At 50.1% G+C, this 18,886-nt stretch overlaps 3 protein-coding genes and 1 pseudogene across 14 annotated transcripts in view; all 4 read left to right on the top strand.

The window, feature by feature from the left end:
* The window catches only part of Ppfibp1 (PPFIA binding protein 1), a 129,547-nt gene extending 120,123 nt beyond the window's left edge, over nt 1–9,424 (top strand). For 10 of the 11 annotated variants that reach the window (XM_055605591.1, XM_055605585.1, XM_055605588.1 and 7 more), the window contains 8 exons: nt 363–474; nt 577–665; nt 2,746–2,868; nt 3,342–3,467; nt 4,448–4,636; nt 7,118–7,297; nt 7,617–7,682; nt 7,811–9,424. In XM_055605591.1, the coding sequence (XP_055461566.1) occupies nt 363–474; nt 577–665; nt 2,746–2,868; nt 3,342–3,467; nt 4,448–4,636; nt 7,118–7,297; nt 7,617–7,682; nt 7,811–7,897 (972 nt within the window). In that variant the 3' untranslated portion in view covers nt 7,898–9,424. The remainder of the gene's footprint in view (nt 1–362; nt 475–576; nt 666–2,745; nt 2,869–3,341; nt 3,468–4,447; nt 4,637–7,117; nt 7,298–7,616; nt 7,683–7,810) is intronic. The other variant, XM_055605594.1, reaches the window with a different exon arrangement.
* Nucleotides 5,340–7,111, top strand: LOC129675629 (60S ribosomal protein L24-like; annotated as a pseudogene).
* A 271-nt stretch (nt 9,425–9,695) lies between the features above and the next one.
* Rep15 (RAB15 effector protein) lies at nt 9,696–16,082 on the top strand. Its single transcript, XM_055605598.1, has one exon. The coding sequence runs from the start codon at nt 10,063–10,065 to the stop codon at nt 10,753–10,755; it is 693 nt and encodes a 230-aa protein (XP_055461573.1). The 5' UTR covers nt 9,696–10,062; the 3' UTR covers nt 10,756–16,082.
* Nucleotides 16,083–17,007: 925 nt separating this feature from the next.
* The window catches only part of Mrps35 (mitochondrial ribosomal protein S35), a 26,196-nt gene continuing 24,317 nt past the window's right edge, over nt 17,008–18,886 (top strand). The window contains exon 1 of one of the 2 annotated variants that reach the window (XM_055605595.1): nt 17,008–17,144. In XM_055605595.1, coding sequence (XP_055461570.1) covers nt 17,039–17,144 — 106 coding nt within the window. In that variant the 5' untranslated portion in view covers nt 17,008–17,038. Of the gene's footprint in view, nt 17,145–17,668; nt 17,688–18,886 lie in introns of those variants that run through there. The other variant, XM_055605596.1, reaches the window with a different exon arrangement.

Here is an 18,886-nt window from a genome sequence, read left to right as displayed (position 1 = left end):
TGCACTTCAACAAAGAATGCTGTATTTTATATTGTACTGAACACTGTACACAAAGTAGGAGTAGAGCCCCATTATGCATCCAGTGGTTTCTTCCCTAAAAATAAAACGCGTTCCTAGGCAGTGTCTAGCATCCCGCACAGCCCACTGTGGGAGGCTTGGGCTGTTCTTCAGCATGGCATGCTGGCCTGAGGCTCCTACTAGAACTCAATGTAGAATGGCTTTATGAGCCCGAGGAGGTGTTGGGACGGCATGAAGAGCTGGTCTTGGAGGGAAGCCGCCCTGTGGAGGAAGCTGCATTCTCTCAGGGGAGCCAGCCCTCACTCAGCGGAGGCCTCTGCGGGTCTGTCTGTTTATCGTTTCAGGAACTGGGCATCAAGCAGTCACTGCATCGCAAGAAGCTCCAGCTGGCCCTGCAGGCCCTGGGGTCTGAGGAGGAAACCAACTATGGAAAGCTGGACTTCAACTGGGTCACCAGTAAGAGGCTTTATGCTTGAGAAAGAGTCAGTGCTGTCCCGATTTCTCCCCGGTCACAGACTGGGCGTTGTGTGGCTGATGACACTGGCCTTTGTCCTGCAGGATGGCTGGATGACATTGGCCTGCCGCAGTACAAGACCCAGTTTGACGAAGGCCGCGTGGACGGGCGGATGCTGCACTACATGACCGTGGTAAGCAGCTCCCGAGCACGCCTTTCCTGGGAAGTGGGCTGGTGCAGTGTGGCAGTTGGTACGAGAGCTTCGTGCCTGAAGGACATCACGTGACCCTGAAAGGGTGACCTGGGTGCCAAGCCAAAAGTCCCTGGCACAGTGTGCTCCCCTGGATCGGCTCCAGGAGCAGAAAAAAGCTCTTAGCAAGAAACTGGCAAAAACCAGGAAGTAAAACCAATTTGGGAGCCAGTGAGATGGTTGAGCAGGTGAAAGTGCTTTTGCAAACTGACAGCCTGAGTTCTGTTCCTGTGACCCATGCAAAGTTGGAAGGTGAGGACTGACTACATAGTTGTCCTCTGACGTGTGTGTGTGTGTGTGTGTGTGTGTGTGTGTGTGTGAGAGAGAGAGAGAGAGAGCGAGCTTGGTGTGTGTGTGTGTGTGTCTGTGAGAGAGAGAAAGAGAGAGAGAGAGAGCTTGGTGTGTGTGTGAGTATGAGTGTGTGTGTGTGTGTGTGTGTGTACATGCACTTCCCTTCACACACGCCATACATTTGCACTAATGAAAATAAATAAGCCTTAAAATTAGCAAAAGCTAAAGTCTACTTTATTTTCTTATCTGTTAATTTTGATGTGTACCGTAGTTTCATAAGATGTGAAGATCAAGAGAAACTATACAATGCACATAGAACTCCAGGCTATCTGGAAATCTTTAAATCTGAAAGTATTTAAAAATAACCATGTGTTTTTTTTTTTTTTTTTTTTTTTTTTTTTTTTTTTTTTGAGTAGTTTTGGTTTGGTTTGGTTGCAATTTTGGCTGGCCTGCACTCACAGAGATCCACCTGCCTCTGTCTCCTGAGTGCTGGGATTAGAGGTGTGTGCCAGAAAGCCCAGACTTAAAAAGGGTTTCAAGTGAAAGCAATCCTCATAAAAATCTTTCAGTATATTTTCAGAAGTAATGGACATTTAATTTATATTAGAAACATTATACAGGTAGATGTTTCTTGATCTGACAGACTTTAATTAAGTTCTATACTGAAATGTTTGGAAGGAGTATCTCAGTTTTAGATTAAAATATGTTGCTTTTTCTAATTTATCATAAGACACTAATTTTAATAAATTAATTGTCCGAAAAATTTAGGAAGTAAATTTTGCTCAGTACTTTCAAGAATAAACCACTAACATTTTTTTTACTTTTAAAAACATTTGTACAGTAAGTTAATTTCTTTGACTTTTTTTTTTTTTTTTTTTTAATGAGAAATGTGTTATCAGTAACAGGTATGCTGTGTGCCCGAATGGGCAGCCCTGTGCTTATTCTCTGGGTGTGTTGAGGAGATTTATCTCGGTGCTGCCCTGAAATCACCTACTGCTGAGATAATTTGTAGGTGTGTAAGGCATGTCTGAAATTGCCCCCCACAGCCTCACACTGCCCAAGTGTTCCCTTGAAGAAGTTGATCGGCCATGTGTGGAAACTTAGAAGTCTTCCCTTGCATGGAGGGGCATGGTTCTTTCAGCATGGTCCCCAAGTCTGCTAGGTGAAGCAACCAACCCGAGCAGCCAGCGAGTGAGCGAGCAGGGGCCTCCAAAGCCAGTGAGTGTGCTGGCAGGAGGCCGCTCTCGCTCAGTGTGTGCAGAGACAGGGGAAGGGCAGTTTGGCTGCTGCCCGCAGGTCTGTGTGTGTCTGCTGCACTTGGGGACTAAGGAGGAAGCAGGAATGCCTCAAGGCCCAGCAGCACCACGGCGCCTATCAGCAGCTCCTGAGGCAGACGCAGGAGTGTCTTGAGTTGGGGCTAGCCTGGCTGCGAAGAGGCCCCATCTGCCCCTGCCCCCAGGAAAGGACAAGCTGTCTCTTGTAGTGACTGGTGGGCACTTTTCGGAGCCCTGGGATTCTCAAACACCTGCGGGACTGAGAAAGGTGTGGCTGATAGGGGAACAGTGTGCGCTTGAGGTTCTAGAGGGTTTGCTGAGAACAGGAAAGGAGTTCTTCTCCTAATGAAGCCTGAAATCACAAGCAGGGTGATTTCCAGTGTGACGCAGTGCTGGGGTTGTGCAGGAGGCCCTCCTGCTGTGGGCCAGCACAGCAAGCTGTGGTGTCTCCTCTGCAGGATGACCTGCTGTCCCTGAAGGTCGTGAGTGTCCTGCATCACCTCAGCATCAAGCGGGCCATCCAGGTCCTGAGGATCAACAACTTCGAGCCCAACTGCCTGCGGAGGCGGCCGTCCGATGAGGTAGCGCTTCAGACATGCTTCTGCACACTCGACTCAGCGGTTCGTGTGTGGAGAGCTCTTGGAGCTGCAGAAGAGCTGTTTCCCCCAAGCCTCAGACCCGGACCCCCTGGCTTCTTGGGCTTTGCTTCCCTGCATCCCTCCCTTTGTTTTCGTAAAGGTTCTGCTGGGCCACTGAAGCCCAAGGCTGTTTTTCTGCTTCCTATTGCTTCCTCCCACTCATGACTGTACTTCTTTCTGCCACCTCAATCCGTAAATATTTCCTTTACCTCTTCTCACTGCCGCATAAGAATGCTCGAGTCTGTGCTCTAAGTTCTTCCAAAGAGCAGTCACGTCAGCACTTGCTCTGCCTTTCGTTGAACACTTCACGGGGAAGCAGATGGTGTGCTTCCGTGGGGCGCACGGTAGCTACACGTGCAGGTGGAGTCAGGGCCTGCCAGCAGCACCTGAAGCGTGTCGTGTGTCTGTCTCCACAGAGCAGCATCACACCATCAGAGGTTCAGCAGTGGACCAACCACCGTGTGATGGAGTGGCTCCGCTCGGTGGACCTGGCGGAGTATGCGCCCAACCTCAGAGGCAGCGGTGTGCATGGAGGGCTCATGGTAAAGCACTCTTTCAGTCGGAGTGGCTGCTCGCTTGGTCTCCTTCAGGCTGAGGGCGGGCGGGCTTGATTCAGAGTCTGCGTTGCTGTAAAGCTGTGGCCTTTGTGCTTCCACATCACAAGTGGGAAGTTCTGCCCTGGCCGAAGAGTCGCATCCATGAGGCTGACTCATTACCAGGAGGTTGTGTGCACAGGTTAAGTGAATCCGTGTGGAAACTCGGGCCCTGCTCCCGAGACAACATGGCTTCATGCCGACATTCTGAACTCTAGCACTGGTTCTAGCGTTGCAGGAAAGGACACTCCTCGCACATCAGTGTGCAGTAATCTCGAGGTGACCCAGCCCTCCTAGACGTTTGCACCGCCTCTCACTTGCACGGCGTTTTTTTAGTGTCTTTCTCTGATTAGGTTTAAGTCCCTGTCTTTCTGTTGCCCTTCACTATTGGCCAGCAGCCCAGCGGTGGCCATGCTCTAAACTCCTGCACACTGAGTCCTGCACACCAGTGTTCTGTGAGTAGTCCTGTGCAGAGGCAGCCTTCCCAGCGAGAAGACCGGCCTCTGCTGTGCCTCCTGCAGCCTGGGTTGCACACCAGCCTGCCACTGACTCAGGCGTGGTCATGTGTGAATTAAAGGTCACAGTCCAGGCTGGAGCCAGCTCAGAGTACAGGCTGCTCTTGAGGAGGCCCCGGGTCCAGTTCTCAGCACCCACATGTGGCCAGTAGCCGCCTTCAGCTCCTGCTCCAGGTAGTCTGAGACCTTCTTCTGGTCTCCACAGACACTGTACACACGTGCTGTACATACATACATACATACGTGTAGGCAAACAGTTTTACACATGAAAAATGTAAAAAAAAGGTCAGAGTCTGTACCCTGGGCTGGTGATAGTGCTCCTGGGTATTACCCACATGAAAGAGTTTTGCAAACTGTAAAGTACTTCCACTTCACCGAAGTATGACCTTTTACCAATCCAGATATTTCTTGCAGGTTCTTGAGCCTCGTTTTAATGTAGAAACCATGGCTCAGTTACTGAACATTCCACCAAATAAGACCTTGTTGCGCAGACATTTGGCTACCCATTTCAACCTCCTGATTGGTGCTGAGGCCCAGCACCAGAAGCGAGACGCCATGGAGTTGCCAGATTATGTGCTGCTAACAGCTACTGCCAAAGTGAAGGTTGGTTCAGGTTTTTGGCGTTTACTCATTGCATTGTTTGCCAAGGCTCTGTGATTCCGTTTTCTAAGATTCCATTTTCTAAGATTGGCCAGTTTTATTCATGAGTTTAAGATGTCTGTATGTCTCATAGTCAAAATTTGGGCAGAGCTCAGGGAATCTTCTGAAAGAAAGGGGAGATAGAAAGACCTGGAGGGGACAGGAGCTCTACAAGGAGAGCAACAGAACCAAAAAATCTGGGCCCAGGGGTCTTTTCTGAGACTGATACTCCAATCAAGGGCCATGCATGGAGATAACCTAGAACCCTTGCACAGATGTAGCCCATGGCAGCTCAGTGTCCAAGTGTGTTCCATAGTAATGGGAACAGGGACTGTCTCTAACATGAACTGATTGGCCTGCTCTTTGATTACCTCCCTCTGAGGGGGGAGCAGCCACTCAGGCCACAGAGGAGGACAATGCAGCCAGTCGTGATGAGACCTGATAGGCTAGGATCAGATAGAAGGGGAGGAGGACCTCCCCTATCAGTGGACTGGGGGAGGGACATGGGAGGAGGTGAGAGGAGGGAGGGCAGGATTGGGAGGGGACGAGGGAGGGGGCTACAGCTGGGATACAAAGTGAATAAACTGTACTAAATATAAAATAAATATAAAGAAAAACATATCTGCTGTGCACATGCTTAGACATTTCAAGACCAGTGAAGGGACTGCAGGTTTGAGAGTTTCTGCGGAAGTCATTTCTGTGTAGAGGTGAAGAACACGATACTGGCTTCTGCTGCCAGCGCAGTGCCAGTGCTGAGGGCTGTAGCTCGGGCCCAGCTTGCCATTGTAGTGGCTTTGCGTTTCCTGTTGGTCAGTAGGCCTGAGCAGCTCTGGGCTGGCTGTAGCTGAGTTGTGAACACATGCAGGCGCAAGGCCGGGGCTTGGTCTCCAGTGCTAACTGAGCCAGTAGCTTTGTCCTTGTGCATGCTCAGCTTGTGTGGTTTGTAAGCAGAGGGGAGAAATTCCTTCTTCTGGCCGGCAGGCATCTGTCATGACAGATGGTCGAGCTGTGCAGTGTCTGCAGGTTCAAGATCTTCCCAGGACACAGGCAGCACTATGCCAGAATCCATGGGAAGGTTTTTCAGCTTCTTAATGCAAAATCGGAGTCCACATTCCGACTGTCCTCCACAGAAGAAGACCTAAGAAAGGACAGTTGGGAGAAATTAAAAAAAAAAAAAAAAGAGGCTGCCATGCGCTCAGATCCCAGCAGGCTTCACTTCTGCATCACTTGCTGGTGTAATGGCCAAGAGGAGTTAGAAACCACAACTTAGGAAAGCTCAGCTAGAGCAGGCTATCAGGGCTGCCGAGGAAGGGGAAGAAAGGCTAAGCAGGCATCAAAGAAGACAGCAATGGCTTCTGCTAAGGCCCCCACAAAGGCAGCACCCAAAGAAAAGATTGTGAAGCCTGTGAAGGTCTCTGCTCCTGGTTGGTGGAAAATGCTAACTTGGTAGATCAGAGTTTTAAAATAAAGATCCATCTCTAACTCAGAGAGAGAGAGAGAGAGAGAGAGAGAGTCAGAACCAGAAGTGGTGATACCCGCCTGTAATCCCAGCATACAAGGGGCTGAGGCAGGAGGGTTGCAGACTCAAGATTGGTCTGAGGTGCACATGCAGGCCCCAGGGTGTTTTACTTACAGGGTTTGAGGTTTGCACCAGTTCAGGTCACTTTTCTCCTGTAGAGTTACTCCTGCATGAATTGGATGTGAAGACAGTTTCTGAGTGCTGTCTGCTGGGTACATCTGCCAAGCCCTCTTTGCCCTTGAATCCTTTCTGCGTGGAGACTTCGGGGTGACTGAGATGGCCTTTCTCTCCAGGGGGTGATTTCTTTTCCCACTCACCAGCCCCCGTGCAGCATAACAAGGTGGTCACAGCTTTACCGCCTGCTGTCCTTCCTGCCTCTCTCCTTCCCTCCCTCTTCTCCACTGAACGTGGCATTGAGCCCATGGTCTTAATCCTGTTAACCAAGGGCTTTACCTGTGGTCTCCATTTGCCGTTGGTCTTATTTGTTTATTTATACTGAGAGTCATGCTCCTGTTAAGCTGCCCACACAGGCCTTTAGTTTGTGAGTCTCCTGCCTCAGCTTCCGAGTAGCCGCAGTTGCAGGCGGCCATGTGCCACTCGGCAGTTAGGACCACTGTCTCTTACTGACCTTGCACTCAGCAGTTAGGGCCAGTGTCTCTTACTGACCTTGCACTCATCGCAGAGAGGGATTCCGCTGAGTTAAGTCTTGTCTCGTCCAAACAAGGGATTTACATGCCTAGCCTGTGGCGTGGCAGTGAGACTTATATCAAGACCGTTTATGGATCTGGTCACATTGCTCACTGGGGTACTTCTGGCTTTCCTGTGGCAATTCGGTCATCGAAGTGAGTACTTACCTCTTGTGTTATTAGTCCTTTGTCATAGGCTTTTTATCAGATCTCTGGGTGTGTTTTTGTTTGCTTTTAAAGCCAAAGAAACTGACCTTTACGAACTTTGGGAATCTGAGGAAGAAGAAGCATGAAGATGGGGAGGAATATGTGTGTCCGATGGAGCTGGGCCAGGCTGCAGGGAGCGGTTCGCAGAAGGGGTTCCGGGCAGGCGTGGACATGCGCCTGTACGAGGAGGACGATCTGGATCGGCTGGAGCAGGTGAGGAGCTCGGCCGTTCACACACTGCCGGGAGCTTTGCACACCGTGACTGATCAGTGTGCCAGCCTTGCATGCCTGAGAATGAAGCGGTGACGTTCTCAGCAGCTCTGGGCTGCTGCCTACTCCGGCCCTGTCCTCAGCTCCGGCGAGCCTTCCCTTGGTGCTGACTGAGACCGTGGAGGGACACGTGGGCACCAGCCTGCCCTGTTGCTCCTCTGCACTCGGTGCTGCTTCCGGTCCTCCTGCCTAGACTGTCAGCGGTTGCGTGCGCTTTTGACCTTGTGCAGGTGAGTTTGTCACCTTATGGCTGTTCTTGCAGATGGAGGACTCGGAAGGGACGGTGAGACAGATAGGCGCGTTTTCCGAAGGCATCAACAACCTGACGGTGAGTGTGTGCAGTGGACTGGCAGGGTTACCGGAAAGCACCTGAAGCTGTAGGCGGCTCTGTGCCTGGCAGAGGTGTGCGGTGCTGAGTCAGGGCTCTCGGGGTGACTCTCTGTCCTTGCGTTCCAGCACATGTTAAAGGAGGATGACATGTTTAAAGACTTTGCTGCTCGCTCACCAAGTGCCAGCATCACAGATGAAGACTCCAACGTTTGACCAGAGGGCCTGGGCCAGTGCCGGGAGCACGAGTGTCATCCTCCTGCTCCGCTTTTCAGATCGTGTATCCAGGTGACAGGCTGTGCATTGTTTAGTGTTACGACTCCCGCCCGCTTGGAAGCGGGACTCTGCTGCAGGGGAGTGGGGCCAGTTCTGAAGATGCTGCGGGAAGTGCGACGGTGGGCACTCGGGTGCCTGCTCTGCCTTGGTGGGCACTCGGGTGCCTGCTCTGCCTTGGTGGGCACTCGGATGCCTGCTCTGCCTCTAATGTAAGCCTGTGGTAGGGGCCACCGAAAGGATTGCCTTCTGGTTGGCTGCTTCCCAGAGTGCTGCGTTCACGCTGCGTTCACTCGGATGGAGGGTCTGGCCACATCAGTGTTCACCGCAGCCGAAGCTGCTGCCCAGATCCAGTGGTCACCAAATGCAGCTGTACCTCCACTGGCCTCTTACTGTCTTATTTTTATATATTTTTCTAATTCGTGTATATATACCGTCTATAGAAAACAGAACTTTTATTTTGTGACACAAGGATCAAAAGATCATATTGAAAACAAAGAAACCCCACTGTTCTCAGTGTTCATACACCAGCTAATCCCTTCTTCATTATCCACTGATGAATTCTAACAGTGGTCATCATTCAGGCCAAAGTGATCTGCTTCTTTGGTTGTCACAAAATTGCCAAGCAGCTTAGAAGCTTCACCTCTAATCCTGACTCCATTTGCTTCATAAAGAAGAAGTTTAGGGTGTTACCACATCATCTTGGTTCCTTTGGGTGCACTCATATCCACTCAGAAAAGTGTTTATTAGAGTGGCTCAGGAAAAACCAAAAACTGATCATTGCGCTGAAGGAGTCGGCCTAGCCATGCCAACGGTAGCTGACCCTCAGCCTGCCAGCCGGTGGGGCGTCATGTCCCTGCAGTCCGGACCCAGATATTCTGGAGCTACAGGACGTTTTCTAATGGTTTTCCTGTGCAATAGCACACTGCTCGTGTTTTCTGTGACACAAAGCTCAAAGAAAGCGAAAAGCATGTTCCTGTGACGTGTGTGTGTTGGAGACAATCTGTTTTTCATTCAGGGGTACACACGAGACCAGCTGTGTCCAGACAGCGCTCACGCGCTCAGGGAGAGACAGGAGGGCAGTTGAGCTTGTGGAGGCAGACCTGGTGATGGCTATTTCCAGAGCATCGGTGTCCTTTAACGTGCCCAGCAGGTCATGACTAAAATGATCTGATGGTAACAGTGATGCCTTTGAATGCTCCCATTCATGATTTCATAACTGCATTGGCTCCTTCCTGTACTGGGGTTTAGTTTAACATCATTAAGTCTCACCATTTGGAAAGCTCGGTTTGTTATTAGACCCTGGTTGAAAATACCAGCAGACTGTTGCAGATGCCAAATATTCTTTATTAAGGACAGTGTAACAACTGATGATGTGTGGAAAAGTTAAAGAATTTTGATTATATATTTTATTTACAAAGTATTATGCACCGTTGGCATTATGAAAGGAAATAAAGTCAATTGACCATTGCCTTGTGTTTTTAATTATTTAATGTTCCCTTGTTCAGAATAACAAAGGTTGGTTTCTGTAGAGATAGTAACAGACACTTGTATGTAAACCTGCGTGTTTCAGTTAGGTTCACAGCATGAGTCAGACAAATGCAGGTCTCTGCCTAAGAAATACACAGAGAAGGAAGTGCAAGCAACACACCTGGGGAGCGAGGGTTCAGGACAGAGGAGTGAAGAAAAGGAAGCGGAGGTGACACAGACTTGGAGGTGTTGGGTGCAGACAAAGGGGTATGACTGACCTCCACATTCACATACGGGTTTTCATTTGGCTGCTTTTTGGAAAAAGGAACCACATCTAGGAGAGCTTACCAGAGAGCAAAAGCAGCTGTGCATAACCTGCAGAAGAACAGGTGTTTCGTGTGAAATTACCATGTGTCACTTGGCAGGCAGCAGAAACCCGTGTGCCCACAACACACCCCATTGACAAACGGGGCCCTCCCTCATGTTTGCTCAACCTCAGGTCTATATGGCTCGCCACACTGAGGAAGCGTGGCATTAGGGCTGCTCATAGCGTTAACAGAGGTGGCCTCACTAAACAAAGTCTCCCCCGAAAGAGAAGCGCGTGCCCGACTGCTCGGAGCAGCATCTCGAGGGTGGGGATGGGGCAGAAGGCCTCCCAGCAGGTGGCTCCGAAGGACAGCCAGGAGGTCCTTGCCATGAGTGAGGTGGTCAGCGTGGCTGCGGCCCACGCAGCACAGAAGCTGAAGGAATACCTCGGGTTTGAGTATCCGCTGAGCAGACTCTGCCTTGCAGCCAGCACGCTGAGTGAGATCTTCCTTGTCCACTTCATTGCTTTCTGCCAGGAAAGGGGGGCTGACGAGTGGCTCACCACCACAAAGATGACTAAGCACCAGGCCTTGCTGTTCGGAGCAGACTGGATCTGGACCTTCTGGGGACCTGAGAAGCGAATCCGGCTTCAGGTGGCAGTGCAGACCTTGAGGATGGCTTCTCTCCCTCTGAGGGATCCAAAGACCTGTGAGTCAAGGGGAGAGGAGTGTTGGAAAAAAGGCAGATTTGAGAAGCTGGAAGAGTTCTGTAACTTGGTCGGAGAGGACTGTTTGGGTCTGTTTATTGTCTTCGGTGTGCCTGGAGAACCTAAAGCCGTTAGAGGCGTTATCCTGGAGAGTGTCCAAAGCCGGATGGTGGAGAGCTGTGTGCCAGGACGCAAGGCCGTGGAGCAGTTTGTGCTGGAGACGGAGGACTGTGTTTCCATCAAAGAGCTGCTGGGAACTTGTCTGAGGAGAAGAGATGGGTTGAGCGACATGAGCAAAGTCTACATTAGCATCCTCTAATTAGCATGCTGCTGGGATCCACCTGTAGGAGCAGAAGGGAACCCCTACATCAACTGAAATGATCCGGGTCAAAACTTGCTGGTGTCACAGTTGTGGGAAGGGAAACAAAACCCTAGCTGTCTCTTGGACCAATTTAATTTAGACTTTGTTTATTCAAAAATTAAAAAATGGGGGAGAAACTGATAAGTTACACATAAAATTTGATTTGCAAAACAAAAGTTGTCTTTGTTTGAACTAGTCTTAGTTATGAGCATAGAATGTTACTGCTGTTGTGGGGAGCAGCTACGGAGCAGGTGTGAGCACACTTGGGGTGCGGGTTCTGGCTCTGGACTCTGAAACAATGCTGCCCACGCTGGTCCTCTGAGGCCTGCCTCCCCTCTGTGCTTGCTCCTTCCCAGCAATTCTGCATGTGAAGGACCTCAGAGGATTTAGCTCCACAGAGACTTAAGGGGATTTCCTCAGTCAGCTGGGAAGAGCCCCTGTGGCCGCCTCTGCATCCACAGTAAGGTGTGTGCTCGCACACACAGCAGGCATTTTGGCTTCAGGGTCTTTGGGGGTTTAACAGGGTGAATTGTAGGTGCTGTTGCATGCTGCACTCTTCCTGGGCCTGCTGCTTTAAGTCCTGGCATCATGATCTGCATATGAGGCTCTAATAAGTGGGCATTTGTTTCTTTTGTCTGGTGTATGTAACTCCCAAGTCATGACCGGTAACAGAGCCAAGGCTCCGCTTACGGCTCCAAGTTGACGAGCAACACAGGTGAGTTGGAGCCTTAGGCACTGAGAGCACCGTCACAGGGGTGTCCCCCTGCGTGGAAGCTGCTTGTCTGCTTGTCTGCCTCTCCTCACTCCTGCTCATGCTCTGCGCCGTCCTTCCCGTTCCCTTGTGTGCAGCCCTTGGGAAGCATGGGCCATGCTGCTGGGGGGCAGCTGAGGGGCCCACCAGGGACCGAGTCACTTATGCACCCCCATTGTGCATCTCATTGTGACAGGGCTTCCCAAAGCCGTGGTTGGGCCTGTGTTTAGGAATCTAGGGCTCTTGCAAACATCAGGTGGCACCAGGCAGCATCTGGGTGGCCATTTAAAGGAACAGTCCAACTGCTGTTACTATGTCACTGGAACCTGTCTGTTCTGTATCGTTTGTTTAGAAGGGCTTATGGAAGGCCACTGAGTTTATACCAGGACCTCTAGCTGTCACGGTTGTTGAGGAAGGGGAGAGATCAGACCTGAAGCCTGCCCTCTCCATTCCTGAGTTGCCTTTCCTCAGGTTGCACGTTTCTTCCTCTATGATCCCAGCCCTCCAGCCTATTCTGGGAACCAGGCATAGTTACCTAATGGGTCCCCAATAGTGCCCTCCTCTATGACCCGCCTTTCCTCTCCACCACAGTCACTTCCTAGGGTCCCTTGGGATTTTGTTTTGTCTCACCCCTACCCCACTGTTAGTTTTTGTCTCGTGGAATGCACCATTTGATTTTTTCTAGAACCTGACACTTCTTGTTTTTCCATTCAAAGGCTAAGGATGAAGTAGGACAACTGTGGCTCGTTCCTGCACTCTGGAGGCCGAGGCAGGAGACTTCCCACAAATTCACACCCAGCCTGGGATAGTCTCAGAAACAAAACAAAGATGGCAACACATGTCTTGTGGTGCTGCTACTGATTATCTAAAGTCCGGAGTCTGCAGTGTCTCACTACTGCAGGCCCGCCGAGCCCCTCCCTCAGCCTACGCAGGATGTGCAGAGAACAGAGACAGCTATGGCTTCAGGAGGCGGAGCCTAGAGCAAGAGCCTGCCCAGTTCTCTGTCCACATAGCCGAGTGTGCAAATGCACACACACCTCGCCAGTTTAAGCAACAGCAGCCTCCAAACCTCGTTAAAAGTGCACACACAGAGTCCTGGGGAAAACGGGAAGAATTCCTGTAATCCCTGCGGCAGGCATTTCCTTGCCTCAAGAAATAGAGTCCACAGCCTTCTCAGCCTTTCTTTTCCATCCTTGAAACACGTATTCAGCCAAAGCCTCTCTATAAACTGTATCTGATTAAAAGGTTTGCTTTGATTTTAGTTCAAAAAGAGCAGATTTAAAGTCATGCTAAATACTGCAGTTGAGCCTTACCTAGTCTCTTTGTTCAGGTTTTTTAAGGTTAAGCCTAGGATGGTTAACTATGAAGTTTGCCTATTTGTCTTAAAATATATAATTCTAGAACATGCATCTCAAAAATATGCTAGAACTAGAGAGTATAGCATTCTGTTTTTATAGGACACAGTTTAGAGCAGATGATAAAAACAGTAACTCAAATATGCTGGCCCTCAAGCTTGTCAGAAATCTGAATATGACATTTTAACATGTGTAAGCTTATTGTGACAAAAAGTCCCAAAATCCTGGCAGTAGTTCCCCAAGGTCTCCGAGAAGATTTGGGCACAACAACAGATGACTGCGACTCTGGATTGTGGTATGCTAACCACTGGACAATACTTCCCAACTGGCCCACTGCTAGGGCCCAGCCTAAACTGTGGACAAAGCCGGGGACATCTGAAGAGCCATTGTCTCACATTGTGAGAGGCAAGGTGAGGTCAATCTCTTCTGTTCCTCTTTCCACAGAAGCAGTAAAAGCAGTCTCTCACCTTCTGTGCCTGGCTGGACAGCCTCTGTTCAGGATGCCGTGAGACACAAGAGCCAGGGACACTGCCTAGGTGATGGACTAACTAGTCATCTCTGTCATTTTGATTGGCACATAAATTGGTATATTTATTTAGCTCATAACTTATCCTTCTCAGGTCTCTGATCACCTTGACGGCTATGCTAAGCTAATGGTAGCTTTGCAGCTAAAGAGCAGACAATTAGATCCACTGTTAGCTCACTAATCAGTTTAAGATATATCACTAGATAAAATATAAAGAGCTTATGTAGGGTCTAAGGATAAAAGGAGTTTAGGTTATAAAAATACAAGTTACACACATTTGAGAGTCTTAAAGAGTGTCTTAAGTTTGATAATTCAACTTATAAATGTTTGAGGTTCTAAAAAATGTTTTAAGGTTGGTAAATGCAAGTTATAAAGGTTACAAGGTCTAAGGTGATTTAAAATATCTTAAATAGGCAAAAAGGCTTAATATTTCTTTCTGTTGTTATGCTACTGTTGTATTGACTGTCCAGAGTCTTGACCTTTATCAGTAAAACTCTAATTTATTAATCTGACTCTGATACAAAAACATTCTACTATACCATTATTCCACTATTATGGTTCTAAGCTCAAGATTGTAAGCCTCCATAATGTCTATGCTTATACTAAAGGTTAAGATCAAGTAAATTTACCTTTTATTTCATAAAAGGCTTTTGCTTTTTCAGAGTTCACCTCAAAAAGTACTTATGCCGTTAACACATATGTATGTCTACTGCCTTTTTCTCAATGCAGAGTACAATCATAATACTAACATGTCTAAAGTTTTATCTCCTTCTTAAAACTTAAAAGTAATTCTTGTTAGCTGCAGAAAGTCCACCTAAATCTACCTCTCAGGACAACTAGACTCCAGATAAGTACTGCACTTATTGCCTATCTCAAAAGGTGAGACTCCTCCCTTTTCCCTGGTTTTGGGACTTCCTTTCCTGGCTACCAGACTGCTATTTACTGCATATAACCACTGGCTAGATTGGTGAGTTCACTCCATTTTCTCAGCATACATGACTCTTGGTAGGGGAAGCTTGACCACAGAGCTCTGGCAACTTCCTACTATCTTTTGAGACGGGGGACCCCCCCCCAGCCGTAGCCTTAATTGTCTAGGTTTGACCCTCTATGCTGACTTTCACTTTAGGGCCACACTCTCCCTTGGGCGGTACACCCCCTCTACGGGTTCCTTCCCCCCCCTCGCCCGTGCACGTGCTCGCTCGCTTGCTCATGGGAAGGTCCCCCACACAGTTCTTCACCTCATTTTCCCTTGGGAGCTTTCTACACGCATTTCTTTTTCTCTACGTGCTCGTGCACCAAGTCCTAGCTAGGCAAAAACGTGTTCTTGGCCCACGGGGCACCTGGCCCTCGATCCCTGGCCAATATCTGACGAGATATTGACCAGACCGGATCGCTCTCTCCAGAGACCCGCCTTCTCCTGGGACGCCATTAGAAGGCCTTGTCTCTTTCGGCTCCCAATGGATAACACCCATAACCACATCCCTACATAGGGACTTCTCTGCCCCCAATGGGAGACGCCCAGACGCCCGTCCCTCTAGACAGGCTGGAAAATTTCAGGTTTCTACACCTAGTGCCAGCTGGCACCAGGGCCTCTAAGTTTACACGCTTCTGTAACCAAACGTCACCTCAATGACAGATCAAAAACAAAGCCTTCTTTAATATTGCCAGTGATTGGGTAAATAAAGTCCTGTCCAGGTAGACAGAGGTTCCTATGTACAAGCTTCATCGATCCAAACCTTTCAATGTATACCTACAGGATTTTCTCTATACTCAACTTTATCTTTTGCCTATATATGTGTTTCAGTGTCCTGCCAGACACAGATGTTTCCTACAGCCACAACAGCGCCAAAGCAGCTACAGGTGTTCAACTCCAACCTCACAGACTTCCAACAAGTTGGACCTGCACCTTCCCTCCCAGCCATGGGTGTTCTCACAGACCTGGAAAAGCATCAAAGCAGCCTATTCTTCCTGGACTTGGTTGACACTTCAGCCTTTTGACCTCCCTACATCGCCCCCAGTGTCAGCAGGAAGTAGCCAGAAGAGAATCTACGCCCGTTATTCACTTGTTGTTAACAAATGGCTGAAGTGGTGTGCTTCAGGACCAGGACAAGCAGCTCCAGGTTCTCCCAATGTTCCCCAGTCCTTCCCCGATGCCTTGCATGGCTGGCAACACTGTTGCCAACCCTCTGCCCTAAATTTTCCAGGGCAGAGACTTCTCTTATTCTTAACCTTACAACCTGACCATTTTGTCACTATAACTCTTCTCTCTCTCAACCTCTTGCATGACAACCAAGAGCTGCTTCCAATGAGCCTAAATTTATATAGTTTAACTTACCTTATAAAAGGCAGCCCAAGCTCCCTATTTTTAATTATAGAAAAAGGGAGGAATGTTGGGATCAGTAAGCAGGCACTTCTATGGCCAGCTCCAAGGGACCTGATAGACCGGTTATCAGGCATTTGTAAAGACACCCTGACCACCTGGAATTACCTGCGTATGCCCTTGATCACCCTATAAGAGAACTGGAACCCTCCCCCCTCTCTCTTCTTCTTCTTCCTCTTCTGCTCCCGGATTCTCTCCCTCTCTCTCTCTTCTTTTCTCTGTCTCTGCTCCCTGCTCCCCCCTTCCCCTAATAAACCTCCCATGTGGAACCGATCTCGCGGCGTGATTTGTGAACCCGAGTGTAACCTTCACATTCGCACGTTTCCTAACAGTAAGCCTTTCCACTTTGGTGCTAGGAATCCAGCTCTGGTCCTCTGCAAAAATAATACATGAAAAGACAGGGTCAAAATTAAAATTTAACCTCAAACAATCTAGTTCAAAAGGCCATTTTTTTTTAACTGCTTGGGGACCCAGACATGTTGTGTCGATGTGTCGTTCCCCGCCTACCCCCATACCGCTGGTGTTTGTTCCTTTTTCTGCTTCACTGCTGTCATTTAAGAAGTGTGAGGGCTGCAAGTAATGCCTTACCACTGAAGTTTTGTCCCCAGAACCTAGGTGGTGGTGGTGGCAGAGACCAAAAGAACTAACTCCCTTAAACTCTTCTCTTAGTAATGCGGCCACACACACATTAAAATATATATGAAGTATAAAGCTAGATGGTCTGCGCCATTCCAGCACTTGGGAGACTGGGGCAGGATGACTGAAACGGAAGAGAGAGAGAAAACAACAACAACAAAAAACGAAGAAGGAAGGAAGGAAATGGAAAAAAGAGAAAATGTGGCTGGAGAGGAGGCCATCCACTGAGCAGTGGTTGTGTGACCCAGGTTCGGTCGTCAGCACCCACAAGGAACGTCCCTAACTCCATGCCCTCGGCTGGCTGTTGTGGGCATGCAGGCAAACACCAACAGACAGAAAGTACACAACTGAAGAGGACAGGAGGAAACCGCCTTAGAGCAGCCATCGTTTAAAACACACAAACAACAACCACCAGAGCAGCACACGTAGACAGTGAGACCGCAGAGTCAAAGAGCCCGTCACTCCACACCCGCCAGCCAGGAGCCCTTACTCCGCCAAGCCTTCGCCCAGGGGACTTCCGGTCCCAGGTCCACGCGCTTCCGGTCCCGCCCCTGGCGGCGGCGCCTGCGCCCTCTGGCTCGCCGGTCTTCAGCATGGCGGCCGCGGCGCTGTGGCTGAGGCCGAGCCTGCGCCCGGCGGCGCGCGGCCTGCGCACCTTCTCCTCCGTCGCCAGGCCCGCGGCTCCGACCGCAGACCCGCGTGAGTGTGGGCGCGCCGCCGCGGGCTCGGGGGGAGAAGGGGGCGCGCGCCGCCGCGGGCTCGGGGGAAGAAGGGGGGCGCGCGCCGCGACCTTCCTCCCGGCGTTTCCCTGCAGATCGTCGTGCACTTGCACGCGCGAGCCAGGGGCTCGGGGTGGCGTGGGGCGAACGCTGTGGTGCCGAGGCGGTGCACACGTGGGGCCAGAGTGAGCGCAGCGACGGGAGCCGCGTGCACGCCCCGCCGCCACCCCCGGGTCGGCCTGCCCGCCGCGGGGTCGGCTCTACGCCCATGCTCTCACAGGCCCGCTCCCAGCAAGCCGCGCCTGCCACTGCCTTGTTGAAAATGTACCAATTCTAGATCACAGGGAAACGGTAGCGTCCTTAACATGTCATGGCGGTTCGTCAGACTCCTAAGATGTGTCTGTCTCCAAGCTTTCATTCTGTTCTGTTATTCCCCTAAGTGCGAGTGTGCGAGGCACAGTTGCAGAAGCTGACGGTCTAGCAAAGTGCTGAACCAGTGAGTTCTCACCCCGCGTGTGCACAGGTAAACAGTTACAGTAAGGCTCTGTTACCAGGAGCAAAGAGCAAGCAGAGTTGAAAATGATGTGCTGTTGAGGAAGTGGCTACGCGTGGGTCAGATAGTGGGAGAGGCCTCTCATAGGAAGAGACGTTTGGACCGCCACAGGAAGACAAGCTTTGAAGAGGGTCTTCATGAGCAAGGAAGTGGGCGCACTCTGAGAGCTGTGAGAGTAAAGAGCAAGATCTTAGAGCGATGGCCGAATCCTTGGGGTCTGGAGGCGTTTGGCTTTGCGTTGAGCTTGGATTTTGTTAGAAGCTGGGGGTCACAGTAGAACAGAGAAGTGATGTAGTATGATTTCTACCTGTGAGAGATCCCTGGCACCCGTGTGCTGAATGAACCCCCTTCGGTAGGACACATTTGGAGGCTGTATTCCAAGTGAGGCGATGGTGATGGTGCAGAAGGTGGCTTGGCTCCTAGCGTGGATTTTGACGAGAAAGCCAGTGGGATTTACTGATGGATTTGATGTGGGCCTGGAGGCTAAATCTCAAGGAAGCCTCGTAGACCCTGTCCTGAGCTTTTGGATGAGTGTCGTCCAGTCTACAGGGATTAGAAAGAGAGGGAAGTCCTGGCCAGGCTGCCCGGTTGAAGTACATTAAATACCGTGATCATTTTTCCTGCTGACTGTGCTTTCTTCAGTGTCAGCCATACCGAGTTTGGGTCTGTTTACTTGCTTCTGGGAAGCCTTAAAAGTTCGGTTTGCTGGGCTGGAGAGATGGCTCAGTGGTTAAGAGCTCTTGAGTTCAATTCCCAGCAACCACATGGTGGCTCATAACCATCTATGATGTGACCTGGTGCCCTCTTCTGGCCTGTGGATGTGCGTGCACATAGAGCATTCAAAAGAAATGAAGAAAACCTTTAAAGAATGATTAAAAAAACTTCATTAAAAAAGAAAGTTCGGTTTTCCAACGCGCAGACAGTGAGGTGTTACTAAGTTGTAAAGGTGTGCACCCCTTCCTGAGCTTGTGCGGGCCCTGCCTCGCCCCGCGTTGAGCCGTGGTGGTAAAGGAGTGCCGTGCTGGAGGGTCTCTGCTCTCTTCAGCATTTTCTCACCCGCCTGTTTCCAAGGCTGCCTTCCACTAGCCCTCAGGCCGTAGCTTAAAGTGTGTGCTCTAGGAGATACTGCCCGCCTTATCATTCAGTGTTCTCCAGAGAGAGAGAGAGAG

Source organism: Psammomys obesus, unplaced genomic scaffold, assembly GCF_907164565.1.
Source record: "Psammomys obesus unplaced genomic scaffold, mPsaObe1.curated_primary_1811, whole genome shotgun sequence".
Lineage (NCBI taxonomy): Eukaryota > Metazoa > Chordata > Mammalia > Rodentia > Muridae > Psammomys > Psammomys obesus.
The sequence above is the reverse complement of the archived record's forward strand: the minus strand, read 5'-3'. Positions and strand labels throughout refer to the sequence as shown.

Coding starts and splice junctions, on each gene's coding strand:
- Rep15 (XM_055605598.1), top strand. CDS start 10,063: ATGGGGCAGAAGGCCTCCCAGCAGGTGGCTCCGAAGGACAGCCAGGAG.